Raw genomic sequence first — 13,350 nt, forward strand, 5'->3', positions numbered from 1 at the left:
AGAGCAGGTGTGCCATACTGCTTCTGGAGAGGGACCTGTACTTCCTCTTGTACCTCTGTTTCATGAATATATCTTCTAGAACCCGGCAATAAGGTTTGTGATGACATTTTTGGTCCATCTCCTAGCCTGAAAGATTCAGCTGATCCATGGTGACTCCCTCAACGCCTTGCTGTTGTCTCATTGAAACTAGTGCTGGTCAGTTGTGGAAAATGGTGGCAACGGACTAAAGGCTTACTGATTGTTAGTCTTTGGTTTAATGTCCAGTTATCTATATATATTTTCTTCTCAACCTTCTGCACTATGCACACACTCTTGTTATAGAGACGCACTATTCACCACTCCAAAGAACAGGTTTCCTGGCCGTCGTGCTTCACACCACTTCACCTGAAGCATTTTAAGCTTTCTTCACTTGTCCCTTCCAAGGTGGACGTTTTTTGTCTTTCATTTGCTTCATAAAATGTATTTTTCTTAGCTTGAGCAAAATAATGTTTTATGTCATCCCTGTCATTATTACGCAAAAAATATCTTGATATACTGATTTTTATAATCATTATTTTTTTCCTTTATTGAGTTGTGTGTGTAACAGACAGTATATACAGTGAAGAGATAGAGACATCACCGCTTTATTCATCTGTATGAAATAGTAAAAAAGTTATCATATGTTGGTCATAAATGGTTATTAGGTTAAATAGGGAAGTTTGGACCTTGATGACCTCGAGGACCTTTCATGACCATATAGTTCTTCTGGTTCACCAGGTCACAGTTTCTCCAGTGTAGTCCAGGAATGCACCGTGCTGTTTCTCAGTGAGACTGCCAATGACCCGCAGCATCCCCTCCACACTTTCCTTTGATTCAAGTGGTGCCTAGTGAAAAACGAAAAAAACTTAAATAAATACACTGAACAGCCCATTGCAGGGCTAAAGACCATTTCACACCAACACAAGTTGGTGGCTGACAATTAACATATACAGTAATTGTTTAATTAGTTACGCTAATTATCTACAAAAGCATCTCTACAATATTTCTTTGAATAAATCTCTGATAGAGACCACTCCCATCTCTCTTATCAGCCAATCACTGTCTGTATAGTTAGTAAATATGCTGACATCATCCATAGCAAGAGCTCAATGCTTAGCTTAAATCTTAGCTTAAACCTTTCTTTACTCCTTAGTAAAATTTAGTCTCAGTATCTCTGTGAACAGGTTAAAACATTTACTGATATATGAGAGCTATTAGTGGTATAAGTGACAAACGTTCCCTATTTTTGAAGCATTTAAGCTTCAAGTTGTAAATACAGTCTTGTCAATAAATCCTTTCCGAATTACATGAAAATTATTTATACAACAAAATGTTTTTAATATCTTGACTGTCATAGTGACAATACATGACAAACTTGAAAAAAAAAAAGTTTGTATGTTTGAAAATATGCAGAAGTCAAAAGCACCTGCTGCATTACACTCAACATGGATTCAAGTGGTCTAGACTCACTTTGTCTCCACCCATATCAGTTTTCACCCATCCTGGGTGAAGGGCCATGCAGAGGATCTCATCCACCTTTAACTCTTCAGCAGCTAACACAGTCAGCATGTTAAAACCTGCCTGAAGGGTAAACATAACATTTGAGTTATACATCAGCTCAAGCCATCAATACGATGAACGACATCCAGTTTAACCAGTACCAAAGCAGGGCTCTGGTGTACCTTGCTAACGCAGTAGGGCAACAATGGGAACTGCATGTACATGGAAGGCATTTGGGTCATGGATGCACCAATAGTGGAGATGTTGATGACAGCTGCTTTATTACAGGACATGCCTGGTGTCCCGCTCGCTTTGGCTGCTGCTTGTAGATATGGTAAGTACTCCTACAGTACATAAATAAGAGAAATACAAAATGAGGTGCCTAGACGCAAGGCCCCAGCCTTAGATGTTTAGTCAGAAAGCTGATGCAAATTGCTGCTTCAGAGGTCTTTGCAATGCGTTACCTTAATTATTAATAAGGGTCCTATCACATTGGTATTGAAGGTGTTTTTCATGTCTTCAGCACTGCTGGTCTGAATGGTGCCATTTGCTATGATTGCAGCATTATTCACAAGCAGGTTCAAACTGCTGTTTCCCAGCAGAGATCCCACTTTCTTGGCAGATTCTTTGATGCTGGATGGATCATCAGCATCTAAAAGTAACAGAGCAAATATTATAGCTATGGTATAAAGTGATGAAATGGTATTCAAAAACCACTGAAAAATAATTTTGGAATTCTAAAAAAACTAATTCTAGTGAACATTTTAAATGCACAAGAAAGGACATGCACATTTACCGAGACGTATGATAGTGATCACACTTGGATGCTTTTTTGCCAGTTCTCTCAATGCCTTGTGAAAGATAATAAACATAATTAAACGAGGCACATTAGGGATTTCTCACAGGGTTTTCTGTTTGTGTGAGTTATTTGTAACTCACCTCAGACTTCGGTCCATCTGGGTCACGACAGGTAGCAAAAATATGACGTTTCTGACAAGAATCCTCCAGGAGCTGTTTTACGGTTTCTAAGCCCAAGCCCCGGTTGGCTCCGGTGATCAAGATATTGCACGCTTTCACTGCTGCCATTATTTAAGTTCACCAGTTCGAGTCTTTCGACCTGCTCCTTAGAAGTGCTTTTTTATACGAACCCAAATAAGCACCACGCCTGTTTTGAACTTGATTTGTGCTGTGTCATACTCTCTATGGTTAAGAGGAATAGTTCACCTAAAAATTACAATCACCCCATATTTTACTCACTCAAAGCCATCCTAGGTGTATTTGACTTTCTTCTTTCATACAAACACAGTCAGAGTTTTTAAAAACGTATCCTGGCTCTTCCAAGCTTGGAGGTTAGCTGGCATTATTTGGAAGTTAAAATCAGATATGTCCGCAAGTACTGTGACATAAAACTAATCTATAGGTGGTTACCGCGTGTCCTCTGAAGCAGATTGATGGATTTTTGTAACAAAAATATAAGATAAATTATATGAATAAAAAGTCAGAGAGGGTGAATTAAAGAAAGAAAGAAAAAAAGCTAAGATAACTTAGCTAATATGACTGCTTGTTATATAGTATAATAAATAGTGGCAGCGCATTCAAATTTAGACAAGAAACGAGGTATTTTTTGTCTGGTGTACTTATAATAATAATAACGTATAATAATAATAATAATAATAATAATAATAATAAAAATTGCACAACTGTTTGAAGCTAAAATTATATTTTCCTCAAGTTTATAATTTTAGTAGGAACACAGATTTCCAGTAGTGCTGATTAAATAATCAGCAGTTGCAAAAGTAAAAATCACATTTTCACTTTAATCGATTTTTTTGTGATTATATTTTAATAACTACACTTTAAGCTGCTGCACCACATGTTTTCATCAAGTAGTGGCAAACAAACAAAATGTGATGATTTGTAATATATTTTTAATAGTATATATATTTTCAAGTAATTTCAAACGGTAATGCATTTTTTTTTGTCAGGTCATAAATTCATAAGAACTATGCATAAATGCTTGCTTCGGCGTTCTCTCTGTCTTTCTCTGTTGCTCAGATATCATTGTACAGTATGATAAGCTTGTATGATATGCTTTTCATATGCTCATAGGCTTCTCATATGCTTTTCATCACATCCACCTATTGTGTAACCATCAGAAGTGTATCCATAAGTCAGTATCGTTAATGAATCTTTTCAGCAGCAGTGGGAGGTGATAGAAATGTAAAGTTTTGCAGTATCATGCTGACAATAGTTTTTTTTTAGAATTGATGGCCTGACACAAAAAATTATATTACCTTTAAAAATAACTAAAAATAAAATATAAACTAAAAATATAGGACAAATCATCAAATTCTAAATGTCTGAACATTTCTTTTTATCTGTTTGCCACTATTTCATGACAGCAAGATGAAAACATGTGGAGCAGTTCAGCTAAAGAGTCATCCTGCAGCCTGAAATTCACCTCATGTCACCGCTAGTAAATTAATAATTTACTAGAACTATCTCGGTGAGAAAATTATATATCTAAAATAATAAATAAAAAACAAAAGGTTGTAGATATGGTAAAAGGTTGTTGTGTATGTCATAAATGTGTGGGCTAACTGCTTATGAATAGGTATGAGATATGATTAATACATTTGGAGTTTGGACCTGGATCTGCACTTTCATGACCTCTTGTACAAAGGTTATTGTTCTTATGGTTTACCATGATATCGTTAATATCTACCGCCCCAATCTAATTAAAGTTAAAAAATCATGTTTAAGATGTTTGAAATGTTGAAATAGAAAACATGCCATTTTAAGGGAGAATAAAAGGTCATTTTGGATTTGATGGCAAAATCTTTCGGGCAGGGCCTTGTATTTAAACATTTTTTTTTTTTGGAGAGATTTGGGAAAGGAACTTCCGATTCTAGCCTTTTTGTCATTTCATGATGTGCCAAATGTTTTGAGCTGGTGAAAGGTGACTGAACACTGAAACACTCGCCAACAGCGGATAAACGCATTCATACGCTAACAAAAGACAAGTTGGGGTCAAAAGAAAAGAACAAACCCATAAGCAAACAGAAACTACGAGAAAATAAACCAACGTGAACACGACACATCGATAAGGCAGAGAAACATGACGGCAAGGGAAGCGCGACACAGACTCGGGTTACAAAATAAAAGTCGTGGAAACATGAACAAGAAACAGGCCTTGTGACAGGGCAGACAGGGTGCCTTCACCTTGAGAGGTCCTGCAGTGAATGCAGTCATGCAGACCTGTGGACAGGTGAGGCCTCTGGAGCGCAGTGTGCGGCTCACGCGCTCAAAATGGCGACCACCGTTGAAGGAAGAGCAGCAGAGGGTGGCAGGGCCACTTTGTTAGGGGTCGAGAGTGCTGATGTCACCGGGATGCCTGCGGCTCTCGCTGACATCAAAGGTGGGTCCGGCACACTGGCAAACAGTCCTGACGATCTAGACCCAAGCTCAGCATTCGCAGGCATCCATGGTGTCTAAAAAAAAAAGAATAACATTTTTTGGGATTTTGAGTTTTCCTCGAAAATGCCTCGGTCCATTAAACACGAGCTCTAATCCAGACATGACTACTACTTTGCATGACAGACCTTGAAATCTGAGCCCATGCAGTAATTTCCATTAAGTAATCGTTGCTGTTTGTATTTTTTTCGGTATCTAGTATATGGCATCTAATATAGAGCACAAGAATTTCTCCAGATTATTTTAATGATACTATGATATGATATGATATTCAAAGTCATAAACAATTTTACATTTGAGGATCATTATTCTGAAATTGTTCCTCAATTTGTAGATGCATAGTTTTTCGCAGATTGGTCTTTTCACTGGCTCTCTAAGATATTCTTTTTATAACCAGTCACATTACTGACATACAGCTTTAAAATATTAAAAAATATTTTTCGTTACGCGTATTTACCTCTATTTACCTCTTTTTTCCCTTAAAATGGAACACTTACTTTGTGTAAACGTTTTTGGAATTGGGGTTGTATACATCATGCATGACATTTTGAACTGTTAGCGGCATTAAAGAGTTTCAGAGATTTCAAACATATTTGTAAACTCAATTTTAAAATCATTTTGAAATTTGCCGCATACGTGCTCAAAATATGACAAAATTGACTAATAGATCTGCATTCTACAATTCTTTCCGCCCAGTTCTTCTTTAAAATTCTTAGTAAAAAGTAGTATTTAAGAGTAGCAGACTCTTATAAATAAGCTAAAAGCAACTTTCAGTAAAGCTTATCACTTATTCTTAAAAGAATCGTTCACCCTAAAATAAAATATTAGCCCATAATTTACCCCAAAGCCATCCTAGGTATATGACTTTCTTCTTTCAGACTAATGTTTTTTTTCAATCCCTGTTACAATGTTGGTAATGCTGGTGGATAGTGGATATAATTTGCACATATCCATCGTAAAACTAACCCATACTCAGTACAGTAAATTATGCACAAATTTTGATTACTTTCATTCTTGAAGGTGATTATTTCAGATTATTTCACGAGTTCCATCAAGAGCATTGGCAAAGGTGATGTCTGGCCTGGGAAATTCTACATCCTCACCCTTAATTAAAAAAGGGGGTTGAATAAAATTAATTTCTTGGACAAACCATGCCTACATTCAGTCTCCCACTGATCTATATTTATATTTAGATCAGTGAACCTTTATGATGTCATCTAACAACATTTAGTGACTGTTTAAGCGGTTTAATTGAAAGCAGTTGGCAACACAGGTTATTGTCTTATTCCCCCTTATTTTGATGGTTTAACTGAAACGCGGTGTCAATAAAAAAGCCTCCCCACATCTTTTTTATTGGACAAAACCTGATCAAGTTTGCATCATTTTGTCAACTCATCACCTTACAGCAATACAGTATCATATCTTCACTGGAAAGAGAGTATCTCCACCCATTTGCTGCCATCTTGTTATTCCTAACTACCTTAGGGTACCTCTCCAGTACACTTAAATAATTTAGGTAGTCTAGTCTTAACACTTACTCCTATTCTTAAGTCTCAGTAATAAGAGCAAAATTATGTCATTCTTAGAATTTTAAGATTAATAATTTACTCTGAACGTCTTTATACATACGGCCCCAAATGTCATATTAGTGTGTGCAAAGGCAAAAATAACAAACAAAACTAGTTTCACCTCATATTTTAAAAATAAACAACATAAACTTCACTCACCCCCTAACTGTAGAAAAACCGTCATAAAAGCTGTATTTAAAGACATAGGTCCTCTCTACATCCAGCTCCCTTTTAACTATAAAAATAAAGTAAATAGGGTAAATAAAAATTAATAAGGGCCCATCATCTTCCACTTATCTCTAGCTTGACAAATAAGCAAGGACAAAATCAGGTACTACCTCCGGACACAGTACTAAAGCTCCATTGGCCGCTGCTAATACACAACTATAATCCACCACAGAATTTAGCACACTTCATTGATAAGCGTTTTATAGTAATGGGCAGAAAGATACTATGGATGAGTGAGCAGTACATGTTTTTAATATCTTGACTGGGCTAGTCACAATAGGTTGATTAAAAAAATATATATTACACTCAATATGAACTCAAGTGGTCTAGACTTTTTCTCCACCCATATCAGTTTTCACCCATCCTGGGTGAAGGGCCATGCAGAGGATCTCATCCACCTTTAACTCTTCAGCAGCTAACACAGTCAGCATGTTAAAACCTGCCTGATGGGTAAACGTAACATTTAAGTTATACATCGGCTTATGGCATCAGGCACTGAATGGTCTCCAGTTTAACAAGTGCAGGGCTCTGGTGTACCTTGCTAACGCAGTAGCTGGATGTACTCTGGGAGCTGGATGTACAAGGGAGGTATTCTGGTCATGGATCCCCCCACAGTGGAGATGTTGATGACAGCTGCTTTATTACAGGACATGCCGCTCGCTTTGGCTGCTGCTTGTATGGTAAGTACTCCTGCATAAAAAAACAAAGGATTTATAAATAAAGTGGTAGTTTACATATATTGAATAGTGCAGCCTTAGCTGGTTCCTGTTCAAGATCATTTGGTAACACTTTAGAATACTATTCAGTCATTAATGAATGACTACACTGGAACAGATGACTAACGCTCATTATAACAGTTTAGTCACAAACGCATGCACAAGTGACACAAAACAGTGAAAGCCCCTGCCTAGATGTTTAGCCAGAAGGCAGATGATTTCATGTTTCAAATAATTGCTTAAGAGTTCTTAACAATGCTTTCTACATCACCTTAATGATTAACACGGTTCCTTCCACGTTGGTGTTGAAGGTGTTTTTCATGTCCTCAACACTGCTGGTCTGGATGGTGCCGCTTCCCATTTTTGCAGCATTATTCACAAGCAGATTCAAAGCTGTTTCCCAGCAGAGATCCCACTTTCTTTGCAGACTCTTTGATACCGCACGGATCATCAGCATCTAAAAGTAACAGAGCAAATATTAAGCAATAATATGGTATTCAAAAATTCTTTTAGTTAACATTTTAAATGCACCGAGGACACATGCATCATTTACCGAGACGCATGATAGTGATCACACTTGAATGCTTTTTCGCCAGTTCTCTCAATGCCTTGAGAAGGATAATACGCATAAATAAACAAGCCACATTAGGATTTCTTCTGGTATTTTCTATTTGTGCTCGTTATTTATAACTCACCTCAGACTTTGGTTCATCTCGGTCAAGACAGGTAGCAAAAATATAACATTTCTGACCAGAATCGTTCGAGAGTTGCCTAACAGTTTCTAAGCCCAAGCCCTGGATATTTTAATATCCAGAGAAAAGTTAGGGTTGGAGCTAAACGCTGCAGTACAGTGGTCCTCCAGGACCGGAGTTTCCCAGCCCTGTAATACGATACAAACCTACATCTGTATCAAATGCAATACATCAATGCGTTTCAAGTGTTTTTCCCTTTTTACTTCATGATTTCTTTACATTTTTTTTTACAGATTTGTGGTTTTGTATTGCTCACTGCATATAGTGTTACGATACGCGAATGGAGAATTTTCACTATGATTTTATACCATCGCTGCGCAATGTTAGGGGACAGAAAAATATTTTGAGGGACGGTGAGGGGTGGTAAAAAAAAATGTATCAGTAATAAAATGTTTCCAAATGTATGGAAGCCCATTTCTGCCACTGAATTAAAAAAAAAGGTTATTGCAACTTTTACCTCATAATTCTGACTTTTGTTTTTCTCAGAATTGCGTGATACAAACTTGCAATTCTTACTTTCTTAGAATTGTGAAATATAAACGCAAGCTATAGTCAGAATAAGCTTCCAATTATGTGAAAAAAGTCAGAATTGTGACTTTATATAATCAACTAATGCCATTAAAACTATAGTAGTTGGAATAGTATTGTCCATATTTGTTTTTTATTATATTTAAAAGATAATATAACTACCTTGTGGTTCTTCTGAAGAACTGCAACTGCTTACATATTCGATAAAAGTGTATGAATTCACAACAACTATGCATAAATGCTTGCTTTTGGTGCTCTTTCTATCTTTTTCTCTCACTCAGATGCTAATATGATAAACAGTATATGATTTTTTTTATCTCATACTAGTTGTGAGTAAGTAAAGCCTCATGAAGCACTGAAGCTTACCCCTGATTGGTCCGAGAAAAGATTCAAGCTAAGTGTGAAAAACATCACCACCCGGTGGTTAGTGAAAAAACAAAGCAGCCAAGTTACAAAGCCATGCCTACCTGCACGAATAAAAGTGTGTGTGTGTAATAAAGTTGTCTCCATGGCAATATGTGTGTTTATTTACCCATTAAACCATAACACTTAATGCCAGAATGAATACCAATTTAAGATAATAAAAGAATAATGTACACATACTGTAAACTTGTATTTGAAAATAAGTATAAAAACTTTTGAACATTCTCAAAAATGAATCCTAAGCCATTACTGTTATTAAATCTTTTCAGTAGCAGGTAATAGTAGGATGTAATAGGTAAAAAGTGCACATTTTTGCAACATCATGCTGATAACGTTTCCTTAGTCATTCAGACATCACCCATGGGAGTCCACATCCTTCCCGGCTGTTTTCTCTGTGTGTAATTGATAAGCGCTGCATTCATCTTTTATTAATTGTTTTATTGTATAAAATTACATTTGATACAAAGTTGTTATGTGTATGCCATAAAATGGTCCCGCTCTATATTAAGTGGCTTTAACTATGAGGTACTTACATTAAAATTAATAATATAATACAATGCACTTATTGTGTACATACATGTTTTACATAGCAGTTATAGTTTTTAAAAATATGTCCATGTAAATACATCTATAATTACATTTATAGTTATACTGCTGACCCACCCTATACACCTTAACCCACCCTTAAACCTACCCATACCACCAAACCTGTCCCTAACCTTACCCAAATACCACCTCTATAGCAGGAAGTAGCACTGTTTACAATACAATATGATCACAATAAGCACATTATGCGTTTTTTTTTATCCAAGTACATAGTGGTTAAGGCCACGTAATATACAGTGGGACTTAAGTTCTTATGATTAGGTGCGCCATTTTATGATTAACAGCTTAAACAGAGCAGTTTAAACCTAGGGTGGCCTTTTCATGACCTCTTGCTCGTGATTGATTTTGTTGTTCCGGTTCACCAGGGAATAGTTTTTCCAGTGTAGTCCAAAAATCCACCGTGCTGTTTCTCAGTAAGGCTGCCGATGACACGCAACATGCCCTCCACGCTTTCTTTTGGCTCAAGTGGGGCCTGAAGAAAAAAAATAAAATAAAATAGTTCATTAATATGCAAAATAATACAGCTAAAGCAGCAATTGACACCACCAGTGTGATACTCTATATACTATGTAATGCTGAACATGGTTGGAGCATACGATTTTAAATGGGAATTGTTAGAAGCAAGTGAAAGTTGTAGCTACTCTAAAAAAATACATATTAAAAAAAATGTCTCAATGAATTGAAGGAAAACATATTGGTTGCTAAATAATGCATGTTAATCTGGTTAAAAGCTACAAAAAAGTTGGGACACTGTACAAAATCTCACATTTGGATTTGCCTGACCACTGAACAGTTTTCCACTTTGCCACAGTACATTTTAAATGAGCCTTAGCCCAGAGAAGCTGGTGCCGTTTCTGGATCATGGTCAGATATAACTGTGTTCACAATAATGATTTATGGAGGTGTTTCTGAGCCTGTGCAATAAACAAGCCGGTTTTCAATGCAGTGCTACCTCGGGGTCGAAGATCACAGCATCCGATATTGATTTCTGCCCTTGTGCACAAAGATTTCTTCAGACGCATTAGATGACATCATGTACCGTAAATTACGCCATATTCAAAGACTTCACTTTTACATTAAGGAACATTAGTCTGAAATTATTCCACAATTTGTAGATGTAGTTTCTCAAATTGGCGAACCTCTGCCAGACTTAATTCTGATCATGACAATGACCTTTATCCAATTAATACAATTAGCTGCAGAAAATGCTAAAGCCATTTCTTTTTAGAAACAGCAACTTTTGTTGTGCTGCGGCCATCTTTTATATTTTAAAATGACCTTATTTTCCCCCTAAAATGTTATATTTTCTCAGTGTAAACATTTGATATGTTTCTATGATCTATTGTGAGTAAAATATGGATTTTTGAGATCAGATTGTCCTCGGTTTTTACTTACATATACACGACTTCACAATTTTATTTTGATCATGATCAACCGTGCAACTTTTCCCTGTTGGTGGCACTGACTAAAGTGTTTTGTATTAGTAAGCTTCATTTGATTCATTTCTTCTTTTTTTACATTTCTTCTTAGAATAAAACTAAATCGACTATTACATTTACACTCACTTTGTCTCCACCCAGATCTGTTTTCACCCATCCTGGGTGAAGGGCCATGCAGAGGATCTCATCTGCCTTTAACTCCTCAGCAGCTAACACAGTCAGCATGTTAAAACCTGCCTGCAAACATAACGCCTTTGAGTTATACATCAGCTCATTCCATCGGTACTTCATGGGAAATGAGATAAGTACAAGATAGTTAGTGCCAAAACAAGATGTCTGTGTACCTTGCTAACACAATATGGCAACACTGGGAATTGTTCGTATAAGGAAGGCATTGTGCTGATGGATCCCCCCACAGTGGAGATGTTGATGACAGCTGCTTTATTTGAGGACATGCCTGGCGTCCCGCTGGCTTTGGCTGCTGCTTGTAGATATGGTAAGTACTCCTGCATAAAATAACAACAACATATCTCTGAATTAGAATTTTTTAAATACTTAATCAAGGTAGCAATGAAGGAATAGCCATTCAAGATGAGTTTTGAGATTAGGAAGATTTCAGCAATGCATCACTTGTTAGTGAAACACTGTGCATTTGTCAGTTTGGCCAAAACTGTTTCAACAACATCATCTGTAAATATTGGATGTCATATATATATATATATTCTGGCAAATCATTTGTAGTTGACTAGTTATCTAGAAAAGTAGGCATTGCCAGGTTAATGTTGCAATCCAGTTGATACAGGACGACTTGGACTTGCGTCAGAACAAAAAAAAAAAAAAAAAAAAAACTGTCAGGGAAAAACTGTAGAATCCACAATAACAAACTCCAGCAGTTCATATGGTGCAGAAATGCCTTTGTCCGAGCAGGCTAAGAAACCAGTTAAACTGGTTTAGGCTTTTATTTTGGTACAATACGAGGAACCATGAAAAATCTGCCATATCCAGTGACTATTCTTCCTCAGAAGCACCCATTTTAACAGTCTAGTCACAAACTTGTGTCCCAGCCACACAATAGTACAATCCCTAGCCTAGATGTTAAGAAAAAGTGCACTGAACCAACACATTTAGTCATATATATGATAAAATGTTTCTAAGTTATTATCTGTGATTTTTTTACTTACCTTAATAACTATTAAGGGTCCTATCACGTTGGTGTTGAAAGTGTTTTTCATGTCTTCAGCACTACTGGTTTTAATGGTGCCTTTTGCCACAATTGCAGCATTATTCACAAGCAGATTCAATCCACTGTTTCCCAGCAGAGATCCCACTTTCTTGGCAGATTCTTTGATGCTGGATGGATCATCAGCATCTAAAAGTAACGAAACAAATAGATTCTGCAGTTTAATAATAAATATCTTGCCTCAGTAATAGTAGTATTCGCTTTCATTAATAAATCAATGACATCTGCATTTCCAGTTAAGATTTAAAATGCACAAAGCATGCACTTTACCGAGACGTATGATAGTGATCACACTTGGATGTTTTTTTGCCAGTTCTCTCAAAGCCTTAAGAAAGATAATATGCATTAAACAACATCGCTTCTCCTGCTGTTTCTGTTTGTGTGAGTTATTTGTAACTCACCTCGGACTTCGGTCCATCTGGGTCACGACAAGTTGCAAAAATATGACGTTTCGGGCAAGCATCCTCCAGGAGCTGTTTTACGGTTTCTAAGCCCAAGCCCCGGTTGGCTCCGGTGATCAAGATATTGCACGCTTTCACTGCTGCCATGTTCTTTCAGTCTGCTTCGTTCTGTCTGTTTTAAACGTGTTTTGTATGAGCAACCAAGTCAACGTAACGCCCTATAACATTACGTAACATGCATTTTGCTGCTACTGACTGTGACAGATCGTTTCCCCGTATTTTAGCGCCACCCCGTCACTTTAAACGCCGCCCTTTGCCCGGTGTCCTGACTCAAGGTGCGTTCGACTTTAAGCGGCGCTGCACGCACCAATCGGTGTATGGCATCAAAGTACCGCGATAGCCATTATAAAGCGTATGGAACTAGCAGCTGTCAAACACTCTCGCGGGACTTTGATGT

General features: G+C 37.0%; 2 protein-coding genes and 1 pseudogene across 2 annotated transcripts; all 3 read right to left on the reverse strand.

Annotated features, from left to right (window-relative positions):
• Positions 1 to 571: 571 nt before the first annotated feature.
• Positions 572 to 7,450, reverse strand: LOC122341856 (C-factor-like). Its single transcript, XM_043235526.1, has 7 exons — positions 7,326 to 7,450; positions 2,458 to 5,009; positions 2,315 to 2,369; positions 1,983 to 2,170; positions 1,701 to 1,862; positions 1,489 to 1,599; positions 572 to 863 (listed from the first exon to the last, which is right to left on the reverse strand). The coding sequence occupies exons 2-7, from the start codon at positions 2,602 to 2,604 to the stop codon at positions 750 to 752; spliced, it is 777 nt and encodes a 258-aa protein (XP_043091461.1). The 5' UTR covers positions 2,605 to 5,009; positions 7,326 to 7,450; the 3' UTR covers positions 572 to 749.
• On the reverse strand, positions 4,549 to 9,195 carry LOC122341272 (annotated as a pseudogene).
• A 429-nt stretch (positions 9,196 to 9,624) lies between these two features.
• LOC122341853 (C-factor-like) lies at positions 9,625 to 13,150 on the reverse strand. Its single transcript, XM_043235523.1, has 6 exons — positions 12,894 to 13,150; positions 12,763 to 12,817; positions 12,434 to 12,621; positions 11,597 to 11,758; positions 11,379 to 11,489; positions 9,625 to 10,285 (listed from the first exon to the last, which is right to left on the reverse strand). The coding sequence occupies exons 1-6, from the start codon at positions 13,038 to 13,040 to the stop codon at positions 10,172 to 10,174; spliced, it is 777 nt and encodes a 258-aa protein (XP_043091458.1). The 5' UTR covers positions 13,041 to 13,150; the 3' UTR covers positions 9,625 to 10,171.
• Between the last annotated feature and the right edge of the window lie 200 nt (positions 13,151 to 13,350).

This window comes from Puntigrus tetrazona, chromosome 3 (assembly GCF_018831695.1).
Source record: "Puntigrus tetrazona isolate hp1 chromosome 3, ASM1883169v1, whole genome shotgun sequence".
In the NCBI taxonomy this organism is placed as follows: Eukaryota; Metazoa; Chordata; class Actinopteri; order Cypriniformes; family Cyprinidae; genus Puntigrus; species Puntigrus tetrazona.

What these genes read in the sequence shown, in the direction of transcription:
- LOC122341856 (XM_043235526.1), bottom strand. Translation starts at nt 2,604, where the DNA reads ATGGCAGCAGTGAAAGCGTGCAATATCTTGATCACCGGAGCCAACCGG. An exon ending in GATCACTATCATACGTCTCG is followed by an intron (nt 2,171 to 2,314) that starts GTAAATGTGCAT and finishes TGTTACTTTTAG; the next exon opens with ATGCTGATGATCCATCCAGC. An exon ending in CTGATATGGGTGGAGACAAA is followed by an intron (nt 864 to 1,488) that starts GTGAGTCTAGAC and finishes GTTTTTCACTAG; the next exon opens with GCACCACTTGAATCAAAGGA.
- LOC122341853 (XM_043235523.1), bottom strand. Translation starts at nt 13,040, where the DNA reads ATGGCAGCAGTGAAAGCGTGCAATATCTTGATCACCGGAGCCAACCGG. An exon ending in GACCCTTAATAGTTATTAAG is followed by an intron (nt 11,759 to 12,433) that starts GTAAGTAAAAAA and finishes TATTTTATGCAG; the next exon opens with GAGTACTTACCATATCTACA. An exon ending in CAGATCTGGGTGGAGACAAA is followed by an intron (nt 10,286 to 11,378) that starts GTGAGTGTAAAT and finishes TTTTTTCTTCAG; the next exon opens with GCCCCACTTGAGCCAAAAGA.